This window comes from Colossoma macropomum, unplaced genomic scaffold (genome assembly GCF_904425465.1).
Source record: "Colossoma macropomum unplaced genomic scaffold, Colossoma_macropomum, whole genome shotgun sequence".
NCBI classification, from domain to species: domain Eukaryota; kingdom Metazoa; phylum Chordata; class Actinopteri; order Characiformes; family Serrasalmidae; genus Colossoma; species Colossoma macropomum.
Genome location: NW_023496052.1, coordinates 224,698 through 242,888, shown reverse-complemented (window position 1 = coordinate 242,888; position 18,191 = coordinate 224,698). Strand labels below are relative to the sequence as shown.

General features: G+C 38.9%; 1 protein-coding gene across 9 annotated transcripts in view; it reads right to left on the bottom strand.

Moving 5' to 3' along the window:
* The window catches only part of LOC118804665 (NACHT, LRR and PYD domains-containing protein 3-like), a 97,427-nt gene that overhangs the window by 52,737 nt on the left and 26,499 nt on the right, over window positions 1–18,191 (bottom strand). For 5 of the 9 annotated variants that reach the window (XM_036565240.1, XM_036565237.1, XM_036565243.1 and 2 more), the window contains 7 exons: window positions 17,074–17,184; window positions 16,737–16,847; window positions 12,610–12,720; window positions 12,276–12,380; window positions 8,587–8,697; window positions 7,901–8,011; window positions 991–1,074 (listed from right to left, as the gene is read on the bottom strand). In XM_036565240.1, coding sequence (XP_036421133.1) covers window positions 991–1,074; window positions 7,901–8,011; window positions 8,587–8,697; window positions 12,276–12,380; window positions 12,610–12,720; window positions 16,737–16,847; window positions 17,074–17,184 — 744 coding nt within the window. The remainder of the gene's footprint in view (window positions 1–990; window positions 1,075–7,900; window positions 8,012–8,586; window positions 8,698–12,275; window positions 12,381–12,609; window positions 12,721–16,736; window positions 16,848–17,073; window positions 17,185–18,191) is intronic. The other 4 variants (XM_036565241.1, XM_036565242.1, XM_036565244.1 and 1 more) reach the window with 4 other exon arrangements.

Sequence of the window (18,191 nt, the reverse complement as noted above, 5' to 3'; positions counted from 1 at the left end):
AAAAATATCATGAATGAAAATAACTTCAAAACTTTCACTTTTATCATCAACTGTGTCGCTAAAATAAAAGCACTCTTAACTCTCCAGAGTAACAACAAAGGCAGAATTCTGTGTTCCAGTGAAAGGACAAATATAAAAAAAATCAAATTCAACTAGTGCAGTTATCTGATGGTGAATGTTTTAAGGGTCCTTATTTCTCTGTCAGTGTAATTCCAGTGTGTAGATTCACTACAAGATACATGGTAAATAACTCTGTGCCCCATTTCAACAATATGATTGGCCAATATCCAGCCAAATTTGCTTCTTGTTTGCATAAAGTTCGATCAGAACGAGAGACAGCAGAGTAAACAGGGCTGCATCAGCGGTGGCTGCACTGGTGAGCTGTGTAGAGCTGTAGTGTCTCTCTCTCTCTCTCTCTCTCTCTCTCTCTCTCTCTCTCTCATTACAGTAATTGCATTTTCTCTCTCTCTCATTACAGTAATTGCATATTCAATGTCACCTCCACACAACTAGAGTGGTAAATATAAATTTATTTCAGAAGGAGATCAGAAAGAAGTCTGAATTCTGTCTAAAAAACAACAAAAGCAAAGTATTTCTGTATTACAGACTAACTGCCTCACTTACGAAACAAGTTATTATGTAGTTTGAAATGCATGGCCTGATTGTTCCCTGCCAAAAGCAGTGTTATTACTGTATTTTACACTATATTTTAACTTGGTAGTGTTTCCTGGAACATTTTTTTTTTTTAAATGATGTCTCTGTTCTAATATCTTTGCACTTTAAATTCAAATTGAAAATTAGATTTTTTACTTTAAAGACAAAGTTAAAATGTATGTAATAAGTATTAGTTTTAAATAGATAACTAACTGCACTGTAAAATAGCTTAAGTGCTTCACTTTCTCAAATTCACATCCCTATGGCAATGCAAAATAAATATATGTAAAATTTGCAATTTAAGTTGCAATAGAAGACTGGACTGTTTGGAAGTACCTTGGCTTTGGGGGAGAATCATTTTCCTGGTCCTTCTTCAAAGGCTGATGACTGGATTCAGAGTTTGAGGTCTTTTCTTTATCCCTGAGAGAGAGAGAGAGAGAGAGAGAGAGAGAGAGAGAGAGAGAGAGAGAGAAACACTTCAGCTTAGTGTGTTTATTTCAGTTTATTTATTTAGAGTCAGCCCTTGCTTTGATACACACCACATAACTGAGAACACATAGAAACAAAATATACTAATTTGTGTTTGTCAGTGAAACCTGACAAAACCTGAAGCAAGGTTATGGTGCTAGACACAATATATAAGCAAGAAACTGCACTTCAAGATTGAATAAAAATGATCAGATAAAATTTACACATCAAAAAACATGGCCTAGCATTGACTAGAACCAATCAAGAGACTTAAAAAGGCCACTACAATTTAACACAGGCACTTCTCCGATATGGATATACACAAACAACTCTGTCACTCCTGCGGTCCACCAAGCTCTTATGAGCCCTCTCACCAGTGAACTTGTCACTCTTGAGCTCTCTTTGGCCATCTGCCTGCACCTTCTGATGACACATTCCACTTTACATCTAAATGAGATTTGCTCTCAGTGTCCCTGCCTGATGAGAACCTCGTCCCCACTGCACTCCTGACTTAACTGTGACCAAGCAATTGTCAATTGTCTGGACAAATTATTTAGTCTGAGCTAAACTAAAACACTTTGCCTCAGCTCCACCAGAGTTAAACAATACCTGCCCTCAAATGCTTAAGGCTCATGCTGGCATGCAAACTATATTACAGTGTCATTGCCACGATGGTGACATATGCCCTACAAGATGAAATCACAGCACCAATGCACATTCTACACATTAACATCATCCCACCAATGTACATTCCAAGCAGCAGCCTTGCCATGCCTTGACCAGGCTGACATAGATCCACTTAGTGTTTTTTGCTTCATTTTCTTCTCCTTTTTCTTCATGTTTATGCCCCCATTTTCTCCCTAGCACACACCAAAATTCAAATCTCTCCCATACCAAATTTTTATATTCATTAAATGGGATGCTCCGGCATCATGCCTTCATTGTCATTGTACAAAATATACAACAAAAATTAAGAGTGCTACTCATAATCAGTGCAAACTAAGAAAGAAAACAAAGCAAAACAGAAAAACTAGTTAACAAAATGTAGTCATGTAAAATATGGGGTCACGTGGTAGGCCCTGGACTATAACTCACACAGCCTGGGTTCACATCCTCAGTCTGGTGAGCCATCCACTGTTACACAGTGGAGTTCTCCTATCTGCTACTGAGTGGCCAGCATACCACAATATAATGCAGTATGCTAATATACTCTCTATCGTGGAGAAGTAGAAGGCCACCAGCAGCTTCTCCTTTAGATTATTCCTTCGAAGTATTCTCAGAAAGTGCAGTCACTGCTGGACCATTTTTATCACTGCTGTCGTGTTGGCAGACCAGGAGAGATTCTCTGCGATGTGAGTTCCCAGAAAATTGAAGGTGGAAACCCTCTCCACACAGTCTCCATTGATGTACAGTGGGGCAGGGTCCACTCTGTGTTTCCTACAGTCAATAACAATTTGTTGGTATTACTAATGTTAAGTGCCAGGTTGCTTGTAGAACACCACTTTGACAGCTTCTGTACTTCATCTCTATATGCTGACTTGTCTCCTCCAGCCCAACCACAGTAGTGTCATCGACAAATTTAACAATGGTGTTGGTGGAGTGGATGGGAGTGCAGTCATAGGTGCACAGAGCATAGAGAAGTGAACACAGAACTGCTGAGAGCCACTGCTAAGCATGAGAGTGGAGGAGGAGTGGGGGCTAATTCTAACGGTCTGTGGGTGATTTGTAAGAAAATTGTACCTAATTTGACCAATATTTATCCAGGCACAGGGGAGAGGGGGAAAGCCTAAGACAGACAGCTTGTTGACTAGCGTATTGGAGAGAATTGTATTGAAGGCCATAGTACTGAACTTCACATAGTTCCCTGGGTATTCTCGATGACTCAGCGCAGTATGGAATGCTTTAATGATATCATCCTCTGTAGATCAATTTGCTCTATACACAAACTAATGTGGAAAGTTTGGAGGAAGGCTAGCTTTGATATGGTGTGAAATTCTTTCAAAACATTATATGACTACTTATGTCAATGTGATTGGTCTGTAGTCCATTAGACTGTTGATGGCTGGCTTCTTTGGGACAGGGATGAGGGTAGCAGACTTCAGACAAGGTGGGATAGGGGCTTGTCAAGTGGCTTGTACTTTGCCAATTAGACATCAGATCCAGTGGCCTTCCTTGGATTCACAGCCTTGAGCACCCGCCTTACTGGATGTTCCTGTGGAGTAAGTGTATGGGGGCTAGAGGTCTCTTGAGGCAGTATAACTGGAAGAGGCCTCTTTGCCTCAAAGTGAGCAAAGAAATCGTTCAGTCCTTCTGCTAGCAAGACATCTGTGCTGACAGGCACAGATGCATTGCCTTTGTGGTTGGTAAGTTGCTGCAATCTCTGGGTAAGACGGTCTTCAATTTTTCTCTTACAGGCCACTGTTGCAGCTTTAATGCTGCAATTAATTTAATCTTTTATCTCCTGTATGAGCAAATCTACATAAGTTGTATCACATACTTTAAGTCACATCGCACAATTGCTTCCTTGTGACCTCCTGATATTCTCCTGTCCCATCATCAACAATGTTGTCTTAACAGTTTAAACTGGGGAAATTTAACCTAAAAACACAGATTTGTGAAACTGCCTATAGATAAGGTACACCACTTGAAGCACTGAAACACCTTCAACTACAGAATGCTCCCACCCACTCATACTGATATTGCCAGAATCTGAAGCTGCATCATTACTTTCTCAACCATCATATGGCTCCCCCTGCTAACTCTGCATTCTCTTCCTGCCTCTATAGTCCCTTGTTGCCCCTTCTTTTTAAACCCACCAACTATCCCAAGGACACTGCCACTCTTACATCACAGCATTGAACAGGTCCCCAGTACGCTAGATTTTATCAGTGTCCTAACACGTTCTATTTTTAAGACTCTTCCACATTCCACATCAACCTCATTAACCACACTTTTTGTATTTTACCACAGAGGCTCCCCTCCTAGTCTTATTTTATCTGCTCTCACCACTGGATGGTTCACCTCTCTGCTGGCTCCATCGCTCACCACACATCTGACACCTCACCCTCCTTCCGGATGCCATTTCTTCTCAGGCCCCTGCAAGCTGAGCTTGACCGCCGCATTGGTTTATTTTGGAAAGATGCTGCTTGTGCTCTTAGGAATGTGCTGCTCCACTAGTCATTTCAGATGCACTTCTGACATCACTGATTTGCCCTCCCCTGAATTGCTGACTTTGTTCTCTCATCCCAATATGTCTTTAGTCCATGGGAGCCCCCTCATTATCAGTGGCCTTGTAAATCATCCTTTGAAGGCTTGAATTACAAGCAAACGATCCTCATCCAACATGATGACTGAAAAACTCTCTTGTTGTCAATAGGACACTCCATACCAAACTACCTAATGTGGTCCCACCAGCAGAGTCACCACAGTCATCCCGTCTCATCCTCCATCTGAACTGGTTTGTACTGGGATTAAACTCTCACTTGCCATCTCAGTTTGTCCACAGGTTTTACCCAAAAAGCGCAGGGCACCCCTTCCTCCTGTCCCCATCCCTCACTTGCTTAGAAAGATCTATTCACATCAACACCATCAGGAGCTTGTCCTTCATTTCCTCTGGTGGTGCAGTGGACTGAATGTTCAGTGAATTCTGCTGACAGCAGCAGCAGGGTACAAAACACCAATAGCACACTTTGTGATGTGTTCAGGTTCCTTGCTATAGCAGAGATGGTAGTGACAGCTGTTCTGACAACAAGCTGGGACCCAGAATGCCTGTAATGTTCTTTCAGCAGTTCATCAGCCTAATCTGTTACCAGTATCACAACAACCTCAAGCTGCCCTGGGCTACAAAGCTGGCTACACTTAATATTACATAAAGGTGTCAACATTTCTGCAATTATGGTTACAGGCTTGACCCTTTCTGATAATTTCTGTGTCTTCTTTGACTTACTGACCTCTCTGGACAAACCCTCCACAGCAGATGTGGCATTCCTTTCCACAGAGAAATTATAAGAATTTGCTTTGTTTTTTCAAAGTAAAAAATAAGTACATTGACTATCTATACCACACAGCCAAATAATGAAACTATGCTGTCTCTATGACCACCTAGAAATAGCTTGATTATTATGTGGCAATTTGACACAGTTGATCATTACAATTATGTTAAATTTCTCCGTTTTATACAACTGAGAGGAAACAGTTTGGCACCTTAAATCATTAGCATGTTGTCTCAACACTCTGCCCTTTTTAAAACTACTGTGGCATCCCACCACTGGTTAGTGTTGCCTCTGAAACTCTGGTGGCATGGCTGTGCAAAGAGACTCATGGGAGGCATGCCCCCTGTAAAAAGGAACTTTCATGTTAGTGTTGCTGCTCTGACAGTTTAGGATATGTGTGCATTGCTTCTGTTTTATTGTATCATGTCATAAGTCATTTTATGTGAGCTGGTGGTTACCATGGAGGGGACAGCTATGACTAACGGTGGCCTCTCCCTATGAGTTCACTGCTTTTCTATGTGCCTTTTTGCTATTGTTAATAAAAGAACACTTCTCACAACAGAATGATGGCCTCTCCCATGTCTCCTTTTTCACCAAAACGCTACACTATTTTTAACTCTGTTGCAACAGATTTGCAGCAAATAGTTGGCTTTGGGCCAAATTCTAAAGAACAACAACATTCAGTGCATTTATGTGCACTCAATAATCCAATCATAATTGGATTTCTGCAGTTTTCTGATTATTCCAATGGTCATGTAAACAGCATACTCTGATTTCTTAGATTGGAGTAAATTCTAAAAATCCGATTAAGAAATCAGAAAAAGAGAGCTGGATTTTAGCTTGGTAATCAAAAGCGGTGCAATGTTTAAAAGAAAACATAGCATGAAGTTTGAGTTTTACATTATATTTCTGTCATATCTTCTTCTGTGAGTTTATTGGCTGGTTGTAGAACAGAAATCTGATTACTGCTTGACTCATGTAGACCCAGAGTTTCCCCATTAACTGATTTCTCAAGTGCATATAAACACACTGATTGGGTTGCTGACAAAATCTGATTTTCTGAAGTTACTAAGTAAATGAGTAAATGCACTAATTGATTACCACAGTTATGCAGATGATAGACAGATATATTTGTTTCACTCACGAGATGATTACAGTCCAATAGACTCATTGTGTCAATGTGTGGAACACATTCACAATTGGATGATGCAAAATTTTTAGAGCTGATGTGTTTGGGCAACAAAGAGAAAGTTATATTAGTGAATACTTCGATTCCTGGGCTCTAAAACCCAAAGATCATGTCTGAAATCTTGGTGTTCTAGTAGACTTTGATCTCACTTTCACTAGCCATATTAAAGCAGTCATCAAAACAGCCTTCTATCATCTTAATATAATATAATATAATATAATACAGCTAGAATCAGAAGTTTGGTGTCCCAACAAGACCTAGAGAATCTCATCCATGCTTCTATCTTCAGCAGGGTGGACTACTATGATGGTAGTGATTTTTCACTCCAGGTTAAAAAGAATTCTCTTTTCATGTGCCTATAATTGAGCTCTAAGAATTGTACCCTACTCCTATTGCAATTTAACTTTAATAAGCTAATTAAAATAACATGTAAGCTCTTAATTTCTTTTTTCATTTTGCTTTTACGTACTTTACACTTCCTTTTGATTATTAACTGAAGTAGACCTCCCTACCTGCTCAGGCTAAACTCCTACACCAAACTATATGAATCTTAGTGTGCCACATGTAACTCTGATAGTCAAATGCTCTACCATCTAAACAAACCTTTGTTCTGAATCTAAATTATTCAACAGGACTAATTAAGTAACACTTTCTAATAATGACAGTTTATGAACATCTATTAGCTGTTGCTAATCAGGTATTTAGAATTATGAATTAATATATTAACATTAATTCATAATGGACATATAAGCCATTAATTCATTATGAAATAATGAGCTTCTACCTCATAATTAACAAATCATGATCTAACCAGGAATTTAAGCATTATTAGTTTGCAAAGTAACAGTCTACTAATATTAATATATGTTTACTTTTTAAGATATAAGTATAGTATAGTACAAGTATAACATCCATGTTCAGAAATTCAGATGTTACCCAATATTAGTAAATATAATATGTGAATATTTACAAATCACATCTAAAAAATAGTTAATCCTGACTGGTAATGCAATGCACCAAAGAATAAATAAATAAAGTAAACAAAAGAAAAAAAAAGGACTCAATATGATTTGGTGAACTTGATTTGAGATATTTGTACATAAACAACTTAAAAAAATATTTCTGTACACCTGTAAAGCAGGGGTGACACACAGTGCACCATTGATAAAGCAGGGCTACATGGGATGAGACAGGAAAGGGTGGAACAAAGAACAGGACAAGGTGACAACACTTTAGATTAGGGCTTGCAGAAATATTACATTTAATTTACATTTACCTAAGTCATTTAAAAAACATGATTAAGCATTGGTTTATATGTGTCTTACAAAGTTAATTTGTTAATGTTGATATATTAATAAATTAATAACTATAAATATCTAATAATGTCATGATTAGTTAATTATGAAATAAGAGCTGATAAACATCAAAAGTCATAAACTATCATTACTCTAAAGTGTTACCCCTGCATGTACTTATAAAATATCACTGAATGGCAAAATTCTTATTAAAACAAAACTGTACTATGAAATGATTCCAACAATTCTCCATCGTGGAGACATTTCTAATCACGAAGAGCAAGAGGAAGTGAAAGAAATACCTTTTAAGAGAGGCTGAGCCCTCTTGTATGTTTGGAGGTTCTGGCAATGACCGTGCACTCTTCAAGGACACAAAGTTGGGTATACGGGGGTTTGACCTTCCATTGGTTTCACTAAAATCAAAAAGATAGGTATGTTAACAATTTTTTTCTGATAAAATGCAGTTATTTTCATTGCAAATTATTATTCACCTGCTTAAAAAATAGAAAAAAAGAAAAGTGATTGTAAAACATGGCTTTTATTTTTACACTAATAGACAGTGTTGCAAAGCAGCTTTACAGAAAATCTGATTTAAATGTATATTAGGCACGTGGAGAGCGAAAGTGTTGGAAAATTCCAACAGCATCTTCCTTGGGTAGCACCAGATTATTAACAAAACCCAGACTAAAATATTTACCAAACCCCTGGAAATGAGACCTCAGTCAGGGAACATCATAGATCACTGGAGATGCTTTATTGGCCTTTGCATAGGAGGGATATTTTAGCAGCAGTGATACTTCTAGAGCAGAACACACATGGACTGCTTACAGATTCTGTCTTTTAAACACTTATTAGATGAAGTGCATCACAATGTCCTGTAAATCTGACACAAAAAAATGATTTGTCTTCTAACAAATCCTCTCTGTGGAGATGACAGTAAAAATCTGTGAGAGGGATTAGGATGAGTTAGATAAAGTGAAAGGAATACTTTTCCTGAGGGGTTGATCCCCCTTTGAAGTTTGGAGGTTCTGATAGTGACCGGTCACTCTTCAAAGACACATGGCTGGATACAGGGGACTTTGCTCTCTCCTTAGTGCCACTAAAATCAGAAAAAAAGTTTTTAGTAGCGTTTATCTAAAAAAGTGAAATTCTTCTCATTACAAGATGCCTTCTTGACCCATTTCAATAGTTATATGTTTACAAACACAAAAATGGTTTGAAAACTTTTCAATAAAACCAATAAGTGATAGCTATAAACTCAGATACTGATAGATGGTGATACTGTAATATGGCACAATCTAACATTTATCATTTCCAACATATTGGTTGTGACTTATAAAGCCAACAGTTACTGTCCAAACAAAGGAAGAAATACTGAGAGTAACAAAAATTCAAAACGAGAAACATCCAAAGACCATGTGAAATAACCACTTAGGCTGGGCCTATGCTACATGATTTGTTGCCTGATTTTAAGCCCGATTTGCCCCTTGCAAAATAAATTTCCACAATCTGAAGTAATTTTCCAGGTCAGGAGCTCGATCTGAAACGGCTGACGGTGTGGTTAATCTGTAGTGTGGGAGGAGCAACAAGTTAATCTTTAGCCCTCCAATCCAACTCTGAAGTGATCCGAGATCCTCTGATATTATCAAATATGTTTGATATTTACGACTCAAAACGTTGATGAGTCCTGCAGTGAGAGGCGGTCAGAGAATTACCCAGTGAGTGATTCAAACACCCAAGCCAATCAGAGAGCTGGAAGAGTGGAGAAAAGGAGAAGAGACATGCATGAACAGCGGAACGGAGATAGAGGAGTAGATAGGCAGATACCCAGGCAGATAGGAGCCGATATCATGTTTATAATGTTCATCCAGATCACGTCACTCTATTTATAGTGTCAGTTTACAGTGAAATATTTCTCCAGCTCTCACTGTATCAGCGTGTCTCAGCCCGATTTTAATCCCCAGTTTGCACTTTCGCTCCACATAAAAGCACAAACAGGTCCAGTAAGTTCAGCTCTGTTTGTGTCATGTGATCTGAGGAGATCTGGGAATTTGAGTTCTTATTGTGTGTGTTATACTCTCTCTTTGCTCTGCCGTCCAGTGTGAGCGCCTCACGACAAAAAGACAAGAAACTCTGTGACAGACTGACATTAACTGTGTGATGCTCTCCGCTTTAGAAGATTTTTAACAAAACAGATGTGTAGTGACGCTCAGCCTTAGAGGAGCCAAGTCTGAATGGAGAAACTCTCTAAGAACACAACACATTTAAAACGGATACAAATCCAATCGCTCAAACCACTTCATACGGTGATCTGAGACGCATTTAAGCCATGTTATAACAGCGTAAACACATTCAACAATCAAAACCTCTCCCAGTACATTCAACAATCAAAACCTCTCCCAGTACAACTGAAAGCCCTCCCAGTACAACCAAAACCTCTCCTAGTACAACCACGACCTCTCCCAATAAAACTAAATCCCTTCCCAGTACAACCAAAACTTGTCCCTGTACAACTAAAACTCCTCCCCACGCCCTACGTTACTGGGAACATAATATATGTTTGCAAGAAAGATAATCCTGGAGGACACACATGGTCAGGAACAGTATATAACAAAATGCTTAACAGCAACATGGCCAGACACTACTGTGCAAAACAAGCCACAGACAAAAAGGCCAAACAGATAAACGATTAGTAATTGGTTTTCACGTAATGAGCGGATTTGCATATTTCCTCGTACTTTGACTACTAAGTGTAAATACATGAGGCTAAATTCTCATCAAGATACAATCCAGCTAATCACATGAAGTGACCAGGTGTAAACGGGGTCCAAGATTAAAAAGGAGAAACTGCTTTAGAACATGAAGATGGCTCACTGAGAGGACCTACAACTCAAAAAAAGTGAGAGCATGAGGAAGGAACACTGAGAAATTACAGTTGATCACTATATTCATGTAATTGTGATATATTATCTGTATTATACTGGCTCTTGTATAATTGTGTGCGCATCTATTTCTATTTCACAATAAAAGCCCAATCTAATTTCACCCCTCACCGCTACCACTTAGCCCTTAGCCCTCTGTTTTGCACTTTCACGTCTATGGGTAGGGTGTCCTGATTCTAGTTAAGATAGAGGGGTAGGGCGAAGTGTTAGAGCTACATGGCCCTCCAAACCGAAGTTTTCAAAGACACACTCCAAACAGAGTGTTATGAGAAAAAAAAAGAAAAAACAGAAAGATGGCTGCACAAGAGACCAAAGACACCCACAAATGTGAGAATGTTCTGTGTTAAAAAATTACAATAACCATTATATTGTCAGTGTTTAATGTCATGTCCATGTTTTATGGTTCTTTTCTTCATAACAAGCATAAAAATCGCTAGTAGTATGTTAATGTCTTGCTAGCTAAATTTCCTGGTCCACGTTAAATAGTCCAGCAGTACCGACGTCTGAGGCACCAGAATGTAACTGCTGCTCCATTTAAGGTAGAACAGGAAAATTTGCAGAAGAAGCTGGCAAAAAGCTTCATATCACAGAAGAATTAGGGGACTGACAGGGTCACCAACAGAGCACCGCTAGTAACTGTTAATGAAGTGATGCTCTTTTTATTTGAGGGTCTCATTTCAGAGGAAAGATCTTAATCACTACCCTCTGACTCAGTTCCAAGGGGCAAGATTGAACTCAAAAACAAGGGGTAGGGAAAAAAAGAAGACTGGGCCTAAAAATATACAAATATAAAAATATACATTATAGTTTTTATGTCCATGTGATGCTGCCACTTGCTCCGTGTTGCAGAAGGGGCTTTAGAGGCAGGTGTAGTATGCAAAACTGTGCCACGTGCTCAGCCCCCCCACCCCCCTCCCATTTAAAAGTGACATTTGTTGCTGTTACTGTTGCTGTTATTGGTTATTAGTGTAGTTTTGTGTTTAGGTGTTATTGTGTTGATGTGGTTTCACTTTACAATTTCTTACTTCAATAGTTTTCAAAGGACGGGTGCACAATGTTATTCTGTGTAAATTATCATTATCTGTAACTAAGATACTTACCTCCCATTTGTGAAATCAATACATTTTAAACTTGTATAACATGTTGATTTCTGTGCACTGAAACAGCTGAGAGCTGATAGAGTGTCTACAAATTACAATCATCAAAATCCAAACGTGATGCACCAATATGAAAACTGATGAACCACAAGAGGCCTTTTAGCAGATAACGCAGATGAACAGACAGTGTTTTTAGAGTGGCCTCTATTTCTAATTATAGTTGATGAGGGGACTCAAAAGGAGATGTTTACCTGACTGATCTTTGGATCTAGTTCTCTTAATTTTTTCACACATTTCTAAATTTGATCTTCTTTCAAATCTGGCGTAAATTGTTTAACCAGACTAATTAAGTAAAGATGTTAAAGTGCTTCCATTAGTTTACAAAATGTTCCTAAATTACAGACATTACAAATAAAAAAATCCACTCTAAAGCCAGTCTAACAGTTGTGCCTTCAGGAACCAAATCCCAATAGAGAAAGTCTCTAAGAGCCTGAGGAAGAACGACTGAGGGGAGATGCACTGAGCCACCACAAATAAAAAAGTCCACTCGAAAATCAGTCTGACAGTTGTGCCTTTGGGAACCATTTCTAAGCATTCAAAAAGGAATTTGAGAAGAGAATGAGAAAGTGAAAAGATACCTTTCCTGAGGGACAGATCCCTCTAAGTTGGGAGGCTCAGGCAGTGATCGGTTAGTCGTCACGGACACACTACTAGATACAGGGGATGTTGATCTCTCCTCAGTTCTGCTCAAATCAGACAGAAATTGAGCATCAGCTACTTCTTTTTGTGGTGTGTTAAGCATGTAGTGGATCATGCACTTCAGTATTCTTTTTAAATATGACTCAAGTGGCACTTTGTACATCTTTTTATTTGCTAATAAATTGAGGTTTTCATCAATCTTGTCTGGGCAGATGATAATACACATGCATCTGTGGACGGGATTAGGATGAGCAAAAAGAAAAGAAAGAGCACCTTTTCTGAGGGGCTGATCCTCCTTTGAAGTTATGTGGTTCTACCATGGACTGGTCACTCTTAAAGGACACACAGCTGGACACAGGAGAGCCTGACCGTTCCTCAGCTCCACTGAAATCAGAGAGAATGGTGTGCTAGCTGGTTTATCTAATGAAAGGAAATTATTCAAATCTAAACCTATTGCACTGTTTAATAGTTACTACCAGAAGTAATCACATATTAATGAAGATATTTGAGAACTTTACTTCAAAGCAGAAGCTCTTATTCACCATTAAATTGAAAAAAAAAGGAAGAACCACTGAGAGGAGCTAAGATTCATTGGAAAGTCTTAGAACATGAGGAAGAACTGTTGACTAGAACTAAGACTCAAAAGAAAACAGTGACTTGCAACTTTGACCTGAGTGTGTGGACAGTTGAGCACGCACTGGCTGACATTATACAGTGTGAGAGCTTCCAAAAAGATCCAGAGTTTCCTACCAAAAGCTTGAGATGTGGCAGCTCTATTCTCTCTGTGTGTATGTGGCTTTTTGGCTTTAGTTTTGGTCCTTTTAGTGTCTTTATTCTGTACGTGTTTGTGTGATATTTCAGAAGTGATGAGATGTTCCAGGCCTGCCAACATTGGGAAAATATTTTGTGTAGCACAGTAGTGTAATGCTACAAAAAAGAAAAAAACACCTTTCCTTAGCACACGGTCATTTCCACACTCGTCGCCATATCATCATGTTTGGTTATTCAACAAGGTCTGCTGTTCTCTCTCCCTGTCAGTAGCTGCGTTCCAAATCCTACGCCTCAGATGACGTAGGCTGCATTTCTCTGCCTCTACGTCATAGTAGGCCGCTCCAAAGTGAGGGACCCTTTGTGTACAGCCTAGAAATGCAGCCTACGTTCTGAGTGATTTCAAGGACTCATCAGATGTATCCTTCCAGGCCTTCAGTTACCCACAGTTCTCTGCGCAAGAACAACGCGAAGGAGAAAAAGAAAAAAAAGCACCACAATGATGGAAAACGAAAAGTTTTTTTATGAAGACTTTGTTTTAAAATGTAAGTTGTTCACGTTCTTGAATTTATCCTCATTATAATATAAAGTGTAAAATGACTGACTAATTAACGCATCCATCCATATATTGTATATCATCCCTATATCATATTTTATTTAGAAGTATTAGTGTATGTGTAGGTTATCGTACTACATAAGAACTTCTCTATTTCCATAAGGAAATGGAAAAGCAACAAACTCAATGCAGCAGCTCCATTTTCTCTCACCAGTTCTCTCAGGAGTTTGGCGCCACTCTGGTGGGGTCACCACGCAGCCTCGTTAGGGCTGTTCCATTTGTGTGACCGACAGGCTACTAAGGAGGAGTCTTCATAGGACAGTTTTACTGAGGACCAGCACTACCTCGGCTGTAGACTAGGCTTCGGAATGCAGCTACAGTCTACTTCAATTGTCATAATGCTTATTTTAACTCTAAGGCACACACACACACACACACACACACCTACACACACACACACACACACACACACACTCACTCACACCTCCCAGTAACTTTCTAGGTAATATTATTTCTACAGCACGTGCACTCACTTGATCACTTCCTTTCCTTGCAGTCACAGGTTTGGGTGCAATAATCTTCATGATTACAGCACTATGAAAAGTCTTATTTAACATTCTGCGCCACACAGACAATATAATCTAATGTTACTTTGACAGCTTAAATGCCTGGTGAACAAGCAAGCTAGCCGGCAAATTACGTAACGTTAGGCTAACATTATTAATGGTAAATATTTTCCCAAGGTTGGCAGATCTGCAGTATGTTAACTCAATTCACAATACAAATTTTTCCACATCCACTCCAGCCTGTTTATCTCCACTAAGGAGCTAAAAGCACCATCCTCCCTCGTTTAACCAGCCAGGCACAGTGAGGAGGGGAATGAAAGGGATTTACCAATTTGTCTTCCTAAGGACTAGCAGTGCCAATAGCATTTGACCAGTTGTGAATTGTGGCAGCCTTCGCCCTATGAAATCTAACTGTAGCCCGTTCCAAAATAAGAATATTCAAAACAAAAGCAATGCCAAGATGAAGATAACTGAATATCTGCTGCAAACCAACCCTTCAAAGTAGATGTTTTGGAAGCTGTTAAAGCTCTTTATTGCTGTGAATTAAGAGTTACATTAGAATCATCACCTTGTAGAAGCAAACCTGGACATTTTCATCAGAAAAGTGCGGCATGGCGTTACATAGATCCTGTGAACGAGCTTGAGATGTATGAATTGATGAGAGAATTCTTTTGGATGAAGTGAAGATATTATACCATATCACATCCCAATCTAGACTTACACTGAGAGTGCAAAGCTTCCTATTCCAGACAGAAACTCAACCTATAGTTTTTAATAAGCAAGTCATACAAATATGAAACAAATTCCTTGATTTTAATTAAAGTTATTCAGCTGCTCAAGTAGTGATCTACTAACTGGGAGTCCCAGGGCACGCCATAGGCATGGAGAGCTGAACGAAGCCTAAGATATAAAAAGTAAGATGTGGCAGGTATATATAAAAAAAAAATACATAAATCCTGAAAGGAACCTAAACTATCTGAGATAAAGATATCGCCCAATACACAGATATTCTTATTAGACCAAGGAGAGTAAACAAAGGGTCTTGAACCTGACAAAAGGAGATTATTGAGCCAAAAGGAGAAGAGCGATGAATTTAAATATCACATCCAAGAAATCGGCAGGACTGTGTCCATACATCAAGAGAACAGGTGATGATATGTCCAAGTCTAAGTGAAGAACTTCGATGTTTGATACCTGCAAAGGGTAAATTCTGAAGTCTGATAGGCGAGACTAAGTCTTGTTCTGTAATCGCCAAGATATTTTACAGAGAGGGTCAAACCAAATCTTTAAAGATCTTAGATTAAACAGCTCAAAAATATAATTTAAAATTAGGAAGAGCAAGGCCCCCATATGATTTCCTACACTGGAAAGAGGCTAGGCGCATTTTGGATCTTTTTTTATTCCAAATAAAACTGATACACGTCCTACCGATATCTTTAAAGAAACTTAGTGGAGGAGAGAGAGGTAGCATTGAAAATAGAAAATTCACTCAAGGAAGAATGTTCATTTTCAATACTGAAACCCCGCCAGCAAGAGAAATCTGTAATGAAGACCACCTTTCCAGGTCTTTTGTTAACGTATCTAGCAGGTGAGTAAAGTTAGTAAGGTAAAGTAAAGAGAGTAGGGTACATTTTAGCCCCCAAGTAAGTGAAACCAGAGGACTGCACCTGTATTGGTACAGAGTCCAGAAGGTTGAATTTACCAGAGACGGAACCAAGAGGCTTTATGATCGACTCTGCCCAGTTAATTCTGTAGCCCGAAAACACCCAAATTTATTCAATAAAGAGAGGGCACCCAATACTGAGTTATTGATATCTGAAAGAAAAAGAAGAATATCATCAGCATACAATGAAATATAGTGGGCAGAGTTAGTAATGCATATAGGTGAAATTAGTGAGTTTTGCCTAATTGCCTGGTCTAAACATTATAATGAAAGCAGAAAAAGACTCAGTGAAAGAGGGCACCCTTGTCTTGTTCCCCTCTGGATTGGGAACTGTGGAGAAATGATATAACCTGTGGAAACACCTGCTGTTGGGTTTCTATAGAAAGTTTGAATCATATTTATAAAAGAAGTTCCAAATCCAAATCTTTTTAGCACAGCCCACAAGTAACGCCACTCCAATCTAGCAAAAGTTCTCAGAGCATCTCGACTAAACACTGCATTGAAAATATAGGTGAAACGTGTCTAAGTGTCAAAGCACACAAAGAGGGAAAAGTGAAGTCAGTTTTATTTTGGCTGTTCAGAAATGAGGTGTTTCACTGAAAATAATGTAGTTATTCAAAATTAAAAAAGAAGACTCTAATTTTGAAAAAGGTCTCCCAGTGGACTGACACAGTAGTCCATATTGATATTATGTAAAACATGTATTCCTTACGATTATTGATTTAAATTTTTATGAACATGTCATTAAGCATTTATGTAAGTTGTTATGTGATTATCTGATTTGGAGACAGCCTTCGAGCAAAGTTGTACCAAAATTACGAAGAGCAAAAAGAAGTGAGAGGAATACCTTTTCTGAGGGGCTGATCCTCCTTTGAAGTTATGTGGTTCTACCATGGAATGGTCACTCTTCATGGACACACAGCTGGACACAGGAGAGCCTGACCGTTTCTCAGCTCCACTGAAATCAGACAGAAATTGAGCATCAGCTACTTCTTTATGTGGTGTGTTAAGCATGTAGTGGATCATGCACTTCAGTATTCTTTTTAAATATGACTCAAGTGGCACTTTGTACATCTTTTTATTTGCTAATAAATTGAGGTTTTCATCAATCTTGTCTGGGCAGATGATAATACACATGCATCTGTGGACGGGATTAGGATGAGCAAAAAGAAAAGAAAGAGCACCTTTTCTGAGGGGCTGATCCTCCTTTGAAGTTATGTGGTTCTACCATGGACTGGTCACTCTTAAAGGACACACAGCTGGACACAGGAGAGCCTGACCGTTCCTCAGCTCCACTGAAATCAGAGAGAATGGTGTGCTAGCTGGTTTGTCTAATGAAAGGAAATTATTCAAATCTAAACCTATTGCACTGTTTAATAGTTACTACCAGAAGTAATCACATATTAATGAAGATATTTGAGAATGTTACTTCAAAGCAGAAGCTCTTATTCACCATTAAATTGCAAAAAACATGTCCATTGTACTTTCTCTGACTCAAGACAAAACCTGCTTTTGAAGGTAACAATTCAATTTAATTTGACCTGTAAAGTACTAATAATGACTCAAAGCAGCTTTAAAGCAATCCAAGTCTAGAGGCCCTCTGAACATGCAGAGTTTCACAGTAGCAGGCAATCTACCTACAGGAAGAACCAGTGAGAGAAAACAAGACTCAAAAGAAGACCTTACTAAGAGCATGAGGAAGAACCACTGAGAGGAACCAAGACTGCAAAGGAAAACTCCATAAGTATATGAGGAAAAACTGCTGAGAGGAACCAAGACTCAAAGGAAGAACTTCCTGAGAGCATAATGAAGAACGACTGAGAGAAAAGCAAGACTCAAACAGAAAAACTTCCTAAAATCACAGGGAAGAACCACTGAGAGGAGCTAAGATTCATTGGAAAGTCTTAGAACATGAGGAAGAACTGTTGATTAGAACTAAGACTCAAAAGAAAACAGTGACTTGCAACTTTGACCTGAGTGTGTGGACAGTTGAGCACGCACTGGCTGACATTATACAGTGTGAGAGCTTCCAAAAGAGATCCAGAGTTTCCTACCAAAAGCTTGAGATGTGGCAGCTCTATTCTCTCTATGTGTATGTGGCTTTTTGGCTTTAGTTTTGGTCCTTTAAGTGTCTTTATTCTGTACGTGTTTGTGTGATATTGCAGAAGTGATGAGATGTTCCAGGCCTGCCAACATTGGGAAAATATTTTGTGTAGCACAGTAGTGTAATGCTACAAAAAAGAAAAAAACACCTTTCCTTAGCACACGGTCATTTCCACACTCGTCGCCATATCATCATGTT